Source organism: Microcaecilia unicolor, chromosome 1 (genome assembly GCF_901765095.1).
Source record: "Microcaecilia unicolor chromosome 1, aMicUni1.1, whole genome shotgun sequence".
Taxonomy (NCBI): Eukaryota; Metazoa; Chordata; class Amphibia; order Gymnophiona; family Siphonopidae; genus Microcaecilia; species Microcaecilia unicolor.
The window spans coordinates 207,998,415-208,017,252 of NC_044031.1; the positions used below are offsets into that span (position 1 = coordinate 207,998,415).

The 18,838-nt window shown below is 41.9% G+C and overlaps 1 protein-coding gene across 1 annotated transcript in view; it reads right to left on the minus strand.

Annotated features, from left to right (window-relative positions):
• Nucleotides 1–3,779: 3,779 nt before the first annotated feature.
• Nucleotides 3,780–18,838, minus strand: part of SUGCT (succinyl-CoA:glutarate-CoA transferase) — a 1,092,618-nt gene continuing 1,077,559 nt past the window's right edge. Inside the window, exon 14 of the mRNA XM_030203879.1 lies at nt 3,780–4,335. Coding sequence (XP_030059739.1) covers nt 4,175–4,335 — 161 coding nt within the window. The 3' untranslated portion in view covers nt 3,780–4,174. The remainder of the gene's footprint in view (nt 4,336–18,838) is intronic.

Below are 18,838 nucleotides of genomic sequence, written 5' to 3' on the forward strand. Positions count from 1 at the left end.
ACATCTTGCCAAAGTTGATGTTAAACATGACTGGGGTCCAGGACAGAAATGTAGGAAAGGACCCCAAAGTCCATTACCAGGCTGTGCCTTCAGCTTCCAGCATGCAGGCTTTCTCTGGCCAAGGAACCAAGCACAATTGCCCTAGTTGCAACCCCTAACACCATCCCTGGCATGTGCCATCTTTATATTTTGCACAGGAGCAAATGCCTTTCATTCTTGTTGCTCTGGTGTTGTACTACATGCAAGGTCTAGTTTCTTGGGGTTTCCGTTTAATTTATATTTCTAGAATTTGTGGTCACTTATTCTGTATTTAGCATTTGTGTCTTGTGTGTGTGACTGAGGTATTCTGTTAGCATGAAGTTTCCATGTAGCATTCTGTAGTAATTTGGCTTGTTCAGCTTTCCTGATAAATGTATTTGTATTTTAGGGCCCTACTATAATATTTAAGGCACTTCTTTTTCATAGGTAGGATCTTTGTTTTTGGAAGTTAGTGTTGGCATGGTAGATTTGCTCTAGGTTCTGAGTGACTTTTGTTTTATAGATTTTTTTAAAGTTAATTTATAATATGTCTGTAACTGAGATTACACTAGAAAACAAAATTTCTTTGTATGATGAGTTTTATGGAGAATTGTCCTTGCTATGCTCTGTATCCATTGTTAGTGGAGGGCCAGGAGGTTCTCTGGATGCAGAATGTGTTTGGCTTCAATACCATATATGTGTTGGCGGACCATGGCTCAATGGGGCTCAATAGTGCAGTCTATTGTACTTCCCTTAGCTCTCAATTGGCCTGCAGCCACTGAAGCCTGCACTGCAACCCTCATTGAAGTTATGGGGAGTGGGGTAGGGACACAGCATGGGTGCATCAGGTTGCTGTTTTTTCTCTTTCAAAAATGTTGGCAACTCTAGTGCCCACCCATCCAACCTGTTGGCCCACCCAAAAATTGCCTTCTGGCTATGCCACTGGCTGAGCCCCCCAAAACCCACTACCCACAACTGTACACCACTACCATAGCCCTTAGGGGTGAAAGGGGGAACCTAGATATGGGTACAGTGGGCTTGTGGTGGGTCTTGGAGGGCTCACATTTACCACCACAAGTGTAACAGGTAGGGGGGGGATGGGCCTGGGTCCGCCTGCAGTGCACTGCACCCACTAAAACTGCTCCAGGGACCTGCATACTGCTGTGATGGACCTGAGTATGACATTTGAGGCTGGCAGAGAGGCTGGCACAAAATATTTTTAAAGTTCTTTTTTGAGGGTGGGAGGGGGTTAGTGACCACTGGGTGAGTAAGGGGAGGTCATCCCAGATTCCCTCTGGTGGTCATCTGGTCATTTTGGGCACCTTTTTGTGCCTTGGTCGTAAGAAAAACTGGACCAGGTAAAGTCATCCAAATGCTCGTCAGGGATGCCCTTTTTTTTTTCATTATCGGTCGAGGACGCCCATGTGTTAGGCACGCCCAAGTCCCGCCTCCGACATGCACCTGGGAACACTGGTCATCCCCGCGATGGAAAGCAGTTGGGGACGCCCAAAAATTGGCTTTCGATTATGCCGATTTGGGTGACCCTGTGAGGACGCCCATTTTCTGATTTGTGTCGAAAGATGGGCGTCCTTCTCTTTTGAAAATAAGCCTGATAATGATAATTAAGTATATTACTAGAGGTTTTATAGACACAGAATTATTTAGCAATTTTAGAAACTATGGATTGCAATGAGTCTATGAGCCCTTGAGATACACAGCTCTCTATCAGGAATCAGGGATTAGGAGAAATTTGGAATTCTATTGCACCTCTCAGAGAAAAGCCTAATAAAAACTGTTGCTTATGTAGTTGGTTGAATTTAAGACATTTTTTTGCCAGTTGGATCAGCTCTGGCAAAAATAAAATGGAAGAATTGTGAGATGGCCTTAACACATATAGGTCTTGATGGTGACAAACCATAAAGATACATTTTTCTCCATGTGTTCTTCAGGCAAGGAATTCCTCTAGAACGTTAATTTTAACAGCTTGAAAATTATCAGGTAATTTCCCTCAAGGAGATGAGTTATCTGATGTTTTCCTGAGTTGTGAACATCTAGCTAATTATTTTCAAAAATAAAATTTTGGAAATTCAAGAATTCTCTGACTCAAAATGTAATACCTGCAGTAGAGAACACTAACACGTAGAAGCTAAATTCTTTACAGTCTGCTGATATGTATTTTCCTTTTTTATCTTATTTCAATTTTCTGGATGGTGATATATTACAGAAGGCAATTGTGAGGTCAGTTAAAGCAGGGAATTGTTTTGATCCCTGCTGTTGATAGTTATTGAAACATTTGCCGCAAAAATATCTGGACCATTTGCTTAATATAATGAGGATCATTATCTTCTGGGGATTTACCTGAGGTCATCCAGATTTCTCAGAATAAGCCTATTATGAAAAAGTCTGGGACTGATTCCTCTCTGGTCCATAATTACAGACCAATATCTAATATTTCTGCTCTTTGAAAACGTTTGGAGTTCTGAGTACTACTCAAGTGACAGTTTTTTTGAGATGGAAAGCAGACTGGGGATCTAGTCTGGATATATCACAGCATCTTTATCATGTGCTTCAATGGGTGATCTGTATAGGCTGTATAGGCATTTGATACAGCAGATGGTCACATTTTGTCAACTCACAAAAGTGCAGTAATTCACAGTGAGTTAACATGGGTTAATACATGAATTAATTGCCACAGGCCCACTATACTAGCCCTCATGTATTAACCCATGGTACATAAGCACATAAGAACCGCCATACTGGGAAAAGACCAAGGGTCCATGAAGCCCAGCATACTGTCTCTGACAGCGGCAAATCCAAGCTTCAAGAACCCGGCAACCCCCCCCCCCCCCCCAAAAAAAAAAAAAAAAAAAAACCATTTAATAATGTTCAATGGACTTTTCCCTCAGGAATCTGTCCAAACCCCCTTTAAATTCTGTAAGGCCAGCTGCTGTCACTACATTCTCCGGCAACGAGTTCCAGAGTCTAACTACACGCTGAGTAAAGAAAAACTTTCTCCTATTTGTTTTAAATCTACCATATTCTAGCTTCATCTTGTGTCCCCTGGTTTTGTTGTTGTTTGAAAGTGTAAACAAACGCTTCACATCTGTCCGCTCTACTCCGCTCATTATCTTGTACACTTCTATCATATCACCCCTCAGCCGTCTTTTCTCCAAGCTGAAGAGCCCTAACCTTCTCAGCCTTTCCTTATATGGAAGTTGTTCCATTCCCTTTATCATTTTCGTTGCCCTTCTCTGCACCTTTTCTAATTCCTTTATATCTTTTTTGAGATGCGGCGACCAGAATTGGACACAATACTCGAGGTGCGGTCGCACCGTGGAGCGATAAAACGGCATTATAACATCCTCGTGTTTGTTTTCCATCCCTTTCCTAATAATACTCAACATTCTGTGCGCTTTCTTAGCCACGGCAGCACAATGGGCAGACGTTTTTAACATCTTATCAACGATGACTCCCAGATCCCTTTCTAGGTCCGTAACTCCTAACGCGGAACCTTGCATGACATAGCTATAATTCGGGTTCCTCTTACCCACATGCATCACTTTGCACTTGTCAACACTGAACTTCATCTGCCACTTGGACGCCCAATCCCCCAGTCTCGTGAGGTCCTCCTGTAATCTTTCACACTCCTCCTGCGACTTGACGACCCTGAATAATTTTGTGTCATCTGCGAATTTAAGCAAGTGCGACTTCTATTAACTTAACATGGATTACTGTTCTTTAGTGAATAGTCCTGTAATTACCTTATTCTTCAATTTTTAATACTTAGCAGTTATTTTTAATAAGATACATTACATGCAAGAATATTATTTTATTGACAGAATCATTGTAGTGCATTATTTACTGAATTTGAACATGAATATAGGACACGGTATATGCACCTCTGATGCAGAAATCAGCAGTGCTTCTCTTTTCATATCATGTATTTATCATATACAATTTCATTTTACCATAATCCATATTTTATATCAGCTTTATTTGCAAAAGCAAGCTCTAAGAATTGCATTATGATTGCAATTGTTTTTCATTAATTACAAAAAGCTCAGTAAGAGTGTTAAGCACTGTCATGTCTTAGTCTCCATTATTAACAGTGTATAGAAGTAGAAGGTCTCTATGCAAGGATGAAGCTCTAGGATTATCAGACTTCATGCTGAACCACTGTTCTGGCTGTAAGCAGTTCATTGATGTAGTCTTCACTGTACCCGAGAGTGTTCTTCAATACTTCCACTGTATGCTGTCCTACTAGAGGAGGTGGTTTGGCGTTTGATAAGTTGAATCCATTATAGCGTACTGCTGGTCCTGTTAAAAAAAACAACAGAAAAATGTCAATTACATAATGCACAGTAAATATAAGGTGATCTGTGGTCACAAAGGTATACATGACTGCTCTCCAAAATATCAAACAAATAATTTATAAGCACTTAATGTTAATTTTATGCTACTGAAATGAAGATGCTGCTTATTGTCTTGACCATGTAAGATGTGATCTTTAAATCAGATCACAGAAGCACTGTAAGGTATAAGGAAAGGGATGCAAAATAAGACCAAATACTATAATGCCCCTATATTGCTCCATGGTGTCACTGAACCTTGAGTATTGTGTTCAATTCTGGTCACTGTATCTCAAAAAGAAATAGCAGAATTAGAAAAGGTTCAAAGAAGAGCAACCAAAATGATAAAGGAGATAGAACTCCTCCCATATAAGGAAAGGTTAAAGAGATTAGGGCTCTTCAGCTTGGAAAAAAGACGGCAGAGGGGGGATATGATTGGGGTCTATAAAATCCAGAGTGGTGTAGAATGGGTAAAAGTGAATTGATTTTTCACTCTTTCAAAAAGTACAAAGACTAGGGGACACTCAATGAAATTGCACAGAAATACTTTTAAAACAAATAGGAGGAAATATTTTTTCACTCAAAGAATTGTTAAGTTCTGAAACTCAGTGCTGGAGGATGTGGTAACAGCGGTTAGCGTTATCTGGGTTAAAAAAAGGTTTGGACAAGTTCCTAGAGGAAAAATCCATAGTCTGTTATTGAGATGGACATGGGAGAAGCCACTGCTTGTGTCGGGATTGGTAGCATGGAATGTTGCTACTAATTGGGTTTCTGCCAGGTACTTGTGTCCTGGATTAGCCACTGTTAGAAGCAGGATACTGGGTTACATGGACGATTGGTCTGACCCAGTATGGCTATTCTTATGTTCTTATATTCTTAGATGATTAGCAGGGGCATTTTTGAAAGAGAAGGGCGCCCATCTTCCAACACAAATCGGGAGATGGGCGTCCTTCTCTCAGGGTCGCCCAAATCGGCATAATCGAAAGCCGATATTGGGCACTCTCAACTGCAGTTCGTTGCGGGGACGACCAAATTTCATGGGGGCGTGTCGGAGGCGTAGTGAAGGCGGGACTGGGGCGTGCTTAAGAGATGGGCGTCCTTGGCCGATAATGGAAAAAAGAAGGGCGTCCCTGATGAGCATTTGGTCGACTTTACTTGGTCCATTTTTTTTCACGACTAAGCCTCAAAAAGGTGCCCAAACTGACCAGATGACCACCGGAGGGAATCGGGGATGACTTCCCCTTACTCCCACAGTGGTCACCAACCCCCACCCACCCTAAAAAAATGTTTTTTAAATGTTTTGCCAGCCTCTATGCCAGCCTCAAATGTCATACCCAGCTCCATCACAACAGTGTGCAGGTCCCTGGAGCAGTTTTAGTGGGTGCAGTGCACTTCAGGCAGGTGGACCCAGGCCCATCCCCCCTTACCTGTTACACTTGTGCTGGTAAATGTGAGCCCTTCAAAACCCACACAAAACCCATTGTACCCACATGTAGGTGCCCCCTTCACCCCTTAGGGCTATGGTGGTGGTGTACAGTTATGGGGAGTGAGTTGGGGAGGGTTGGGGGGCTCATTACCGAAGGTAAGGGAGCTAGGTACCTGGGAGCAATTTGTGAAGTCCACTGTAGTGCCCCCTAGGGTGCTCGGTTGGTGTCCTGGCATATGAGGGGGACCAGTGCACTACGAATGCTGGCTCCTCCCACGATCAAATGCCTTGGATTTGGTCGTTTTTGAGATGGGCGTCCTCGGTTTCCATTATCGCCGAAAACTGGGGACGACCATCTCTAAGGTCAACCATCTCAACATTTAAGTCGACCATCTCAAAGGTCAACCTAAATGTTGAGATTTGGGTGTCCCCGACCGTATTATCGAAACGAAAGATGGATGCCCATCTTGTTTGGGTAATACGGGTTTCCCCGCCCCTTCACCGGGACATCCTTAGAGATGGGCGTCCCCATTCGATTATGCCCCTCTAGGTAAAATAAGGAGGGTTGGAGGAGACAGAGGATAAAAAAGTATAAAGAAGAACACTGACTATATCAAGCTAATATCCAGCACCAACAAGAAATCCATTGACCATGTTCCAAGAGACAAATAACAGGTAAATAAACTCTGGGCCTCTTTTATCAAGCTGTGCTAGCAGTTCCTATGCAGCAATGCTGACAGAGCCCATTCAAAGTGAATGGGCTTTGTTGGCATTACCGCATCGGGAGCTGCTAATGTGGCTTGATAAAAGAGGCTCTTAGGCATCATTGATAGCACGTGTAAATGTGTGTCTATTTTTGTGAATCAACAACAAAAAGGAAAAAACACCCCTATGAAGAGTCCAATGAAAGCAGAAAAGTAGACAGTGCAACACGAACTTCAACACAGGAAGTGTTGATCATATCACCTTTATTGCACCAAACAGAGACCCAACATGAGCCTGTGTTTCGGCAGAAGAAACCACCTGTCTCAGAGGTCAAGAGTTACTCTGCTGGTAAGACAAAAATTTTGGTGCCTATGATAATGTTATTCTTGTTTAATTACATATAATGGGATCACTCGGATCCGAAAACGCTACCAAAAAGTCGCCTTGGTGTTAAAACCGCCGTTGCTACTATTTTTGTGTCATACGTATATACATATGTTATAAAATACATAGTAGATGTCTAATTATGCATTCTACCCAGTATATACCCATTACCTGTCCAGAACATGCCCCTTTTCTAGACGCATAAATTTATGTGGCTTGTCCTATGTACATGTACAGTGGTGGAAATAAGTATTTGATCCCTTGCTGATTTTGTAAGTTTGCCCACTGACAAAGACATGAGCAGCCCATAATTGAAGGGTAGGTTATTGGTAACAGTGAGAGATAGCACATCACAAATTAAATCCGGAAAATCACATTGTGGAAAGTATATGAATTTATTTGCATTCTGCAGAGGGAAATAAGTATTTGATCCCCCACCAACCAGTAAGAGATCTGGCCCCTACAGACCAGGTAGATGCTCCAAATCAACTCGTTACCTGCATGACAGACAGCTGTCGGCAATGGTCACCTGTATGAAAGACACCTGTCTACAGACTCAGTGAATCAGTCAGACTCTAACCTCTACAAAATGGCCAAGAGCAAGGAGCTGTCTAAGGATGTCAGGGACAAGATCATACACCTGCACAAGGCTGGAATGGGCTACAAAACCATCAGTAAGACGCTGGGCGAGAAGGAGACAACTGTTGGTGCCATAGTAAGAAAATGGAAGAAGTACAAAATGACTGTCAATCGACAAAGATCTGGGGCTCCACGCAAAATCTCACCTCGTGGGGTATCCTTGATCATGAGGAAGGTTAGAAATCAGCCTACAACTACAAGGGGGGAACTTGTCAATGATCTCAAGGCAGCTGGGACCACTGTCACCACGAAAACCATTGGTAACACATTACGACATAACGGATTGCAATCCTGCAGTGCCCGCAAGGTCCCCCTGCTCCAGAAGGCACATGTGACGGCCCGTCTGAAGTTTGCCAGTGAACACCTGGATGATGCCGAGAGTGATTGGGAGAAGGTGCTGTGGTCAGATGAGACAAAATTGAGCTCTTTGGCATGAACTCAACTCGCCGTGTTTGGAGGAAGAGAAATGCTGCCTATGACCCAAAGAACACCGTCCCCACTGTCAAGCATGGAGGTGGAAATGTTATGTTTTGGGGGTGTTTCTCTGCTAAGGGCACAGGACTACTTCACCGCATCAATGGGATGGGGCCATGTACCGTACAATTCTGAGTGACAACCTCCTTCCCTCCGCCAGGGCCTTAAAAATGGGTCGTGGCTGGGTCTTCCAGCACGACAATGACCCAAAACATACAGCCAAGACAACAAAGGAGTGGCTCAGGAAGAAGCACATTAGGGTCATGGAGTGGCCTAGCCAGTCACCAGACCTTAATCCCATTGAAAACTTATGGAGGGAGCTGAAGCTGCGAGTTGCCAAGCGACAGCCCAGAACTCTTAATGATTTAGAGATGATCTGCAAAGAGGAGTGGACCAAAATTCCTCCTGACATGTGTGCAAACCTCATCATCAACTACAGAAGACGTCTGACCGCTGTGCTTGCCAACAAGGGTTTTGCCACCAAGTATTAGGTCTTGTTTGCCAGAGGGATTAAATACTTATTTCCCTCTGCAGAATGCAAATAAATTCATATACTTTCCACAATGTGATTTTCCGGATTTAATTTGTGATGTGCTATCTCTCACTGTTACCAATAACCTACCCTTCAATTATGGGCTGCTCATGTCTTTGTCAGTGGGCAAACTTACAAAATCAGCAAGGGATCAAATACTTATTTCCACCACTGTATATTACCCTCTTTGTAAATAATACTAAACGTATACATTTTCATATAGAGATATACATATACTATTTTTAGAGGTGTGCCTATCTTGTATAAAATACTGAATGGAACATTATTCTCTTGTTTATTTCTTTAGGTGTCCTTTTAGTAAGGTGTGCTAAAAAATGGGCTGCGCTAGTACAGGCAAGTGTTTTGGGCACACATAGATCCATTTTTCAGCGCGCCTGTAAAAGCCTTTTTTTTTAATTTTTGGCGAAAATGGACACACGACAAAATAAAAATTGGTGTGCGTCCATTTTGGGTCTGAGACCTTACCGCCACCCATTGACTTAGTGGTAAGGTCACATGAGGTAACCGTGCGGTAATCGTCTACATGCGTAGAATGATGATTACTGCCTGGTTTCTGCACCGTGCAGGAAAATAAAAATTATTTTTCGGTGCGTGTAGCAAACACACGCAAAAAACAAAATTACCACCAGGGCCACGCAGTAGCTAGGTGGTAACTCCAAACTGACATGCATTGGGCACACGTAGGCACCTACGTGGCTTAGTAAAAGGGACCCTTAATGATTTTCATATTCATTCTGGGTTCAAATCTGTAACAGAGCACATACATTTAGGTACCCAGAGGGTGCCTACTTTCTTTTATCAAATACTAGCCTAACCAGGTATTAATGTGCTTAATATTTAAGCAATACAGTTTTTTCTACATTTATGAACATTTCCCTATGTCTACAGTGATTGAGGTGTAGGGTTTAGTTTGAATTTACTGGTGTGCCCCCACCTACTGAATTTTGGACTGTTGAAATAATATTTGGGGACCATTATTATTATTATTTTCTCAGTATTTATTGTTGTATCCTGATTTTTTATTGTTTTAGGTCTGACAAATCAAATACATGACCAGAACAAGTCCTAACAAGCTATTAGTCAAATTTCTATTCAACCCTCAAGCATCTATTTTCTAAAGGAGAATATTTACTATTTATTTATGATGTATGTCTTTTCGAAACGAAAACAGTACTTTGTTATCTATTAATGATTATCATCCTTAAAGAGGGCTATCAAAGAAACAGCTAGCCTATAGCTAACAGGTCCAATAGCATAATGGATAATGCATCTGTCTATAGTTCAGATGATTCTCAGTTTGATTCCTGCCTGACTCATTCAAAGCTGCTTCTCAGCTGGACAGGTAATGTGGATGAACCACATGGTCTTTTTGTGCTATCAGGTTCTCCGTTTTGTTTTTCTTTTTTTTTTTAAATTAGAGACAGCGTTCAGAATGCACTATCATTTTATCACATTCTTAATTATATCTGTCCTCATCTCTTCATCCTAAGTATTTCACACAGCAGTAAAACTTGTGAAGAAAACTAAAATAAACTTTTAAAAATGGAATATAAGTAGTGGAGCCAAGTGGAACACAGCACAGTATGTCCTTGAACAAAAGCATCTGATGACTGCTTTAATAAAAATTCTACTTGATCTTGTCCTGTTGTTCTCTGACTCACTCATGTTTGTCTGTTGCCACACACTAGTATAAATCAAACATACCTCCACTCACTTCCGTGTACTTTCACTTAAAGACTTTACCTGGTGTTGCAGAAATGCATATTGCCATATATCAAGAAACAAATAAAAATATGATGATTCTTTGTGACACTAATGTTTATGTTTATGATTGCAATGACATTCTTTTCTACAGCGTCATTTGTTTTTCATGCAGACCTAAAACTCCGGGAATAGGTTCCTGCCAAACTATGATAATTAACTCTTCAGATAAATATATATGTTCGGATATTTCTAGTACGGCTTTATGGTCAAGTGACATTACCATGTATTCATTTATAATTTTCAGAGTGAAATTAAGATAGACACTGTAATTCCTCTTGATTTATCTCTTCCTCCTTCACTTCTATTTCAGAAACACTATGGGCTGGAATTAATAAATGGCACTCAAAGGGGTCCGTTTATAAAGCGGTGCAGGCTTATCGCTTGCTCTTCCAGGACTACTGCTGGCCCAATGTGGCCACTGGCGGTAGTCCTGCTCCGAGGACGTGCCATTTCTGGGGGGAAAAGAAAACCCCTGGAACTGGCTTGTGCGGCAGTAACCTGGTGGTAATCTGGCATTGCCGTGTGGTGCCCGGTTACCACTGGGTTAGCGCGGGAGCCCTTATTGCCACCTCAATGGAGGGCAGTAAGGGCTCCCTGCTGAATAGCCACATGGTAAGAGTTCTCTTACAGCATGGCCATGTGTGTCTGGGTTTTTTTTTACCCACTGCAGTAAAAAGGATCCTGGAGCACAGGAAAAATGGCCCCCTCCGCTAGCACAAGGCCCTTTTCCCCGCAGCTTGGTAAAAGGACCCCAAAGTTAGGTGCTGTTAAGATCATACTAAGTTCTAATTCTATACAGGTCACATTTGCGCATCCAACTTTGAGCAACCTATATAGAATTCAGGAGTATGGGTACACCTCATTTTTACTGCTGCATGAGCTAGAATAATTTAACTATACATGGTAACTTTTCATTTCATTTTCATTTTAATAACCTATAACCTGCATGGTGCAGGACGTAAGGCGTCAAAACCAGCTGATCTTCTTCACACGAACTTCGTTGAATGAAGGCGCCAGAGTCTACTAACTCTGGGGCTGAAGCAGACTCTTCGGCTGGCAGGGTTTGGGGACCCCCGCCAGCAAACAAGGTACGGGTGGTGGGGTGGGCGGCGATGGTGGGGGAGGGTTGGTGGCGGGAGGGGGGTTCAAGAGGGTCGCAGCAGGGGGCCAGGGCCGAATCTACGGGGGCCCAGCCCCCCAGGCCCCACGTAGCTACGCCACTGGCCAGTGCTATCCCCAGTGTGGGTCTTTCCTGCATGCTAAGGCCACTTTTACCATGGCAGTAAAATGGCCCCATTTTCCTGTTAATGGGCACATGCTAATTTCCCCATTACCTCATGGCCATTTGTGTGTGAGCGCTTACCGGCACCTATTTTCTAGGTGGTAAGGGCTCACGCGCTAATCCTGTGCTAATTGGTTAGTGTACAGCAATGTAGCTGTGCTAACTGATTACCCCCGGATTCTATATAGCATGCCTAGAGTTACATGCAGTTCTGTGCATAAATCTAGGTGTATTCTATAACTACGCCGGAGCCGGGAAGGGTTGGTGGTTGGGAGGCGGGGCTAGTGCTGGGCAGACTTCTACGGTCTGTGCCCTGAAAATGACAGATACAAATCAAGGTAAGGTATACACAAAAAGTAGCACATATGATTTTATCTTGTTGGGCAGACTGGATGGACCGTGCAGGTCTTTTTCTGCCGTTACGCGCGTAGATTAATTGTTTTAACAAGCTAAGTGTTGTTACCAGCTCTTAACAAGCAATAATGAGCATTAATTGGCAAAAATTAGAATTTACATTCGTACATTGCTAAGCGTATTCTGTTATGTACTGCGTCTAAATTCTAACACATGCAGGCAAAAAGGGGGCGTGCTTAGAGGCATGGAAATGGGCATTTTGTAAGCATTCCAAAATCTACATGCGTTGTTATAAAATACAGGCCACAATGCATAAATCTATGTGCAAGGATTTATACCAGCTTTTCAAGGGCTTAAATGGACGTGTGGAGATGTGGTCGCATGAACTGCGCCTAAGCATATTCTAAATACCATGTGAAAAAGAATTACACACGTTAATTTTAGGCACCATATATAGAATCAGGCCCTTAGCACAGAACACACCTACTCTCTGCCCCTGACATGCCCCCAGTGCTAAAAAATAAATTCTACATTTTAGTGTGTGCCGGTCCCACATGGTAGGGTTTACCACAGCTTAGTAAAAGAACCCCAAAGAATATAGACCACTCGCTGTACCCAATAATCTCCGTTGCTCTGTCATTGCAAATCTGATTTGATTTAGATCATCTCCATCTCTTGCTCTTCTCACTATCCTCTTTAGCGCTCTCTCTCTCTCTTTAGATACTATTACTTCTCCTGGTAGGTTTATTCCACACATTCACCATTTAGTAAAGATTAAGAAGTGCTCTGAGTTTTTCTCTTTCCAACTTTATATTATTCCCCTGCCAACAATCTTAACATGCTCCAAATACGGACACAAACAACTACATTAGAAGGGGTGTATGGTAAATATTCCCAATGCACTTTACAGTCTAGTAAGGATTAAAAAAATAGTGATAAATGCTGCTAGCTGTAGATAAGTATATATGTTTTGCCAATTTGGGAAAGACCAAAGGTCCATCAAGCTCAGCATCCTGTTTCCAACAGTGGCCAATCCAGGTCACAAATAACCTGGCAAGATCCCAAAAAAGTACAAAACATTCTATACTGCTAATCCCAGAAATAGTGGATTCTCCCCAAGTCCATTTAATAATGGTCTATGGACTTTTTCTTTAGGAAGCCGTCCAAACCTTTTTAAAACTCCGCTAAGCTAACTGCCTTTACCACATTCTCTGGCAACGAATTCCAGAGTTTAATTACACGTTGAGTGAAGAAATATTTTCTCCGATTCATTTAAAATTTACTACATTGTAGCTTCATCGCATGCCCCCTAGTCCTAGTATTTTTGGAAAGCGTAAACAGACGCTTCACATCTACCCGTTCAACTCCACTCATTATTTTATAGACCTCTATCATATCTCCCCTCAGCCACCTTCTCTCCAAGCTGAAGAGCCCTAGTCGCTTTAGCCTTTCCTCATAGGGAAGTCGTCCTATCCCCTTTATCATTTTCGTCGCACTTCTCTGCACCTTTTCTAATTCCACTATATCTTTTTTGAGATATGGCGACCAGAATTGAACACAATATTCAAGGTGCGGTTGCACCATGGTGCAATGCAAAGGCATTATAACATCCTCATTTTTGTTTTCCATTCCTTTCCTAATAATATCTAACATTCTATTTGTTTTCTTAGCCGCCGCCGCAGCACACTGAGCAGAAGGTTTCAACGTATCATCAACGACGACACCTAGATCCCACGTAGCTATAATTCGGGTTCCTCTTTCCCACATGCATCACTTTGCACTTGCTCACATTAAACACCATCTGCCATTTAGACGCCCAGTCTCGTAAAGTCCTCTTGTAATTTTTCCCAATACTCCCGCGATTTAATGACTTTAAATAACTTTGTGTCATCAGCAAATTTAATTACCTCACTAGTTACTCCCATCTCTAGGTCATTTATAAATATGTTAAAAAGCAGAGGTTCCAGCACAGACCCCTGGGGCACCCCACTAACTACCCTTTCTCCATTGAGAATACTGACCATTTAACACTACTCTCTGTTTTCTATCTTTTAACCAGTTTTTAATCCACAATAGAACACTACCTCATATCCCATGACTCTTCAGTTATCTCTGGAGTCTTTCATGAGGTACTTTGTCAAACACCTTCTGAAAATCCAGATACACAATATCAACCGGCTCACCTTTATCCACATGTTTGTTCACCCCTTCAAAGAAATGTAGTAGATTGGTGAGGCAAGATTTCCCTTCACTAAATCCATGTTGACTTTGTCTCATTAATCCATGCTTTTGAATATGCTGTGTAATTTTGTTCTTTATAATACTCTCTACCATTTTGCCCAGCACCGATGTCAGACTCGCTGGTCTATAATTTCCCGGATCTCTTCTGGACCCTTTTTTAAATATCGGCGTTACATTAGCCATCCTCCAATCTTCCGGTACCAAGCTCGATTTTAAGGATAAATTACATATTACTAACAATAACTCCGCAAATTCATTTTTCAGTTCTATCAGTACTCTGGGATGAATACCATCCGGTTCAGGAGATTTGCTATTCTTCAGTTTGTAGAACTGCCTCATTACATCCTCCAGGGTTACAGAGAATTCATTAAGTTTCTCTGACTCGTCAGCTTCGAATACCATTTCTGGCACCGGTATTTCACCCAAATCTTCCTTGGTGAAGACCGAAGCAAAGAATTCATTTAATCTGTCCGCTACGGCTTTGTCTTCCCTGATCGCCCCTTTTACTCCTTGGCCATCTAGCAGTCCAACTGATTCTTTTGCTGGCTTCCTGCTTTTAATATACCTAAAAAAAAATGTTACTATGTGTTTTGGCCTCCAACGCAATCTTTTGTTTGAAGTCCTTCTTAGCCTTCCTTATCAGCGCTTTGCATTGGACTTGCCATTCCTTATGCTGTTTCTTATTATTTTCAGTTGGTTTCTTCTTCCATTTTCTGAAGGATTTTGTTTTAGCTCTAATGGCTTCCTTCACCTCACTTTTTTACCATGCCGGCTGTCGTTTGGTCTTCCGTCCTCCTTTTTTAATACACGGAATATATTTGGTCGGGGCTTCCAGGATGGTGTTTTTGAACAGCATCCATGCCTGGTGTAAATTTTTGACCCTCGCAGCTGCTCCTCTAAGTTTTTTTTTCACCATTCTCATTTTATCATATCTCCTTTTTTAAAGTTAAACGCTAACGTACTTGATTTCCTATGTATACTTACTTCAAAGCTAATATCAAATCCAATCATATTATGATCACTGTTATCAAGCGGCCCCTCCTGCACTAGATCATGTGCTCCACTAAGGACTAGGTCTAGAATTTTTCCTTCTCTCATCGGCTCCTGTACCAGCTGCTCCATAAAGCAGTCCTTGATTTCATCAAATAATTTTACATCCCTAGGATGCCCCAATGTAACATTTACCCAGTCAATATCGGGGTAATTGAAATCACCCATTATTATTGTGTTGCCCAGTTTGTTTGCATCCCTAGTTTCCTTTAACATTTCTGCATCCGTCTGTTCATCCTGGCCAGGCGGACGGTAGTACACTCCTATCACTATCCTTTTCCCCTTTACAAATGGAATTTCAATCCATAGTGATTCCAAGAAGTGTTTTGTTTCCTGCAGAATTTTCAATCTATTTGATTCAAGACTCTCGTTAATATACTTATATGTATATATAATAATACAACTTAAAAACGATCTATGAACTAATGAACTTCCGCAAACTACTGAAGACCCATCTCTTTAACAAGGCTTACCATAAAGATTAACCAATGTGAATATACATAACTCCACATATAGTAAGAACTGTCTTTAATATCTGCTTGCTATACTACTATCATGTTTCATTATCATGTTGCCAAAGATTTTCTGTAACACTAAATGTCTATTTTCTATTATATTTCCACTACTCATGATATATTGTAAGCCACATTGAGCCTGCAAAGAGGTGGGAAAATGTGGGATACAAATGCAATAAATAAATAAAGCAAATAAATAAAAATATACAATGCTACCCCTCCACCAATTCGATCCACACTACCACTACGATATAATTTGTACCCCGGTATGACAGTGTCCCACTGATTATCCTCCTTTTTTTTTTTTTTTATTACATTTGTATCCCATTCTTTCCCACATACAGCAGGTCCAGTGTGGCTTACATAGTAAAAGAAAGCATCTTACATGGTAAAGAATACAGTAAAACAAGGAAATGTAGGAAGAGTATTATAAATTGTGATGATCCTTCCAACAGGTCTCAGAGATGCCTATTATATCTAATTTTTCATTTAGTGCAATATATTCTAACTCTTCCATCTTATTTCTTAGGCTCCTGGCATTCGCATATAGATATTTCAAACTATTTATTTATTTATTTAGATTTTGCTCACAAGTACATAAGTACATAAGTAGTGCCATACTGGGAAAGACCAAAGGTCCATCTAGCCCAGCATACTGTCACCGACAGTGGCCAATCCAGGTCAAGGGCACCTGGCACGCTCCCCAAACGTAAAAACATTCCAGACGTTATACCTAAAAATGCGGAATTTTTCCAAGTCCATTTAATAGCGGTCTATGGACTTGTCCTTTAGGAATCTATCTAACCCCTTTTTAAACTCCGTCAAGCTAACCGCCCGTACCACGTTCTCCGGCAACAAATTCCAAAGTCTAATTACACGTTGGGTGAAGAAAAATTTTCTCCGATTCGTTTTAAATTTACCACACTGTAGCTTCAACTCATGCCCTCTAGTCCTAGTATTTTTGGATAGCGTGAACAGTCGCTTCACATCCACCCGATCCATTCCACTCATTATTTTATACACTTCTATCATATCTCCCCTCAGCCGTCTCTTCTCCAAGCTGAAAAGCCCTAGCCTTCTCAGCCTCTCTTCATAGGAAAGTCGTCCCATCCCCACTATCATTTTCGTCGCCCTTCGCTGTACCTTTTCCAATTCTACTATATCTTTTTTGAGATACGGAGACCAGTACTGAACACAATACTCCAGGTGCGGTCGCACCATGGAGCGATACAACGGCATTATAACATCCGCACACCTGGACTCCATACCCTTCCTAATAACACCCAACATTCTATTCGCTTTCCTAGCCGCAGCAGCACACTGAGCAGAAGGTTTCAGCGTATCATCGACGACGACACCCAGATCCCTTTCTTGATCCGTAACTCCTAACGCGGAACCTTGCAAGACGTAGCTATAATTCGGGTTCCTCTTACCCACATGCATCACTTTGCACTTGTCAACATTGAACTTCATCTGCCACTTGCACGCCCATTCTCCCAGTCTCGCAAGGTCCTCCTGTAATCGTTCACATTCCTCCTGCGACTTGACGACCCTGAATAATTTTGTGTCATCGGCGAATTTAATTACCTCACTAGTTATTCCCATCTCTAGGTCATTTATAAATACATTAAAAAGCAACGGACCCAGCACAGACCCCTGCGGGACCCCACTAACTACCCTCCTCCACTGAGAATACTGGCCACGCAATCCTACTCTCTGCTTCCTATCTTTCAACCAGTTCTTAATCCATAATAATACCCTACCTCCGATTCCATGACTCTGCAATTTCTTCAGGAGTCTTTCATGCGGCACTTTGTCAAACGCCTTCTGAAAATCCAGATATACAATATCAACCGGCTCCCCATTGTCCACATGTAGCTCAAGGTGACCATGTTTGTTGTTCCTATTTACAACATGCTCAGTACTTGACAGTATTAATTTGCAATCTTTTGTCTGTTTTTTATTTAAGGATACCTGACCTACTATGGTCTCTTTTGCAACCTCACTATCAGGATACCCTGTCTTCCCTGTTTTGGTGATATCTTTGAAAGATACCTTATCCAGAACCATGCGCTTTTGAGCGACTGTTGGCCTTCCCCCCTGTTTAAATGAACAGAAAGTGACAGTTCATTAAGTAAAGTATATAGGCAAATGAAACACATGGTAATAGATCCCTCAACAATTATCAAACTTTCTTCACTTAGCAAAGCAAAATGGCCAACTGTAACGGTTTGACAAAAATAAAAGACAGGGAAGGTACATATGCAATTTCTGGTACTGAGATGTGAAAGGAGAAAATTAGTAAAGCTAGCCTATGCTCTCCTTTCCTCTAGTGTCCAATGATATTTGGAAGGCAATCTCAGAGCTAGGTTAGTCCCTGCCTGTGAAATGTTGCTCTAAGTAAAGAGATACAGGACTCAGACAATAAATTTTAAGTACAAGGAGAAGTATTAGTGGATATTAAAATGTACTTTGGTTTATTGAAAAATGGTCCTTATTTGGAAAGACTACTGCTATGGTCATGGGTCTGGGGTCAGACAGAGCTGGAGTGGGAGGATTGCTCCTGACTCCCTTCAGTAGACCATCAGGATCCCCTCCACAAATAAGCCCTGGAGGTTGGTTAGGGAGTCTGGGGATGCTCGGGGTGGGGCAGGGGGAGGGCTCAGCATAGCTGGAAAGGGATAGCCATTGGGTTGTGGATGGAATTCAAGAGTGAATGGAGGTTCTATCCCAAGGGGTGGGATTGGATGGGGGAATGATTCAGGATGATCCCTTTATGTGGAGATCAGATCAGGAGGGGGAACAGAAGACAATGGCAGGAGTTTCTGAGAAAGCAACCAACCAGTCTGTTCTATAACAGACTATAAGATGTCCTTCAATGTAGCAAAGGAGAGGTTCCATGAGGTCACTTTGGCAAAGAACCTAAGGCACCCTTCTGAATACCAAACTGCCATGTAGCCCATTCCCAATATTCAATTTAAACAACTCTTCCCCAATACCATCTGTCTGCAAGGTTGGATTGTCAGCTCCAAAACAGTAGTACAGGGATGAGGGAGTAAGGCAGCTGTAGATCAGATAGGAATC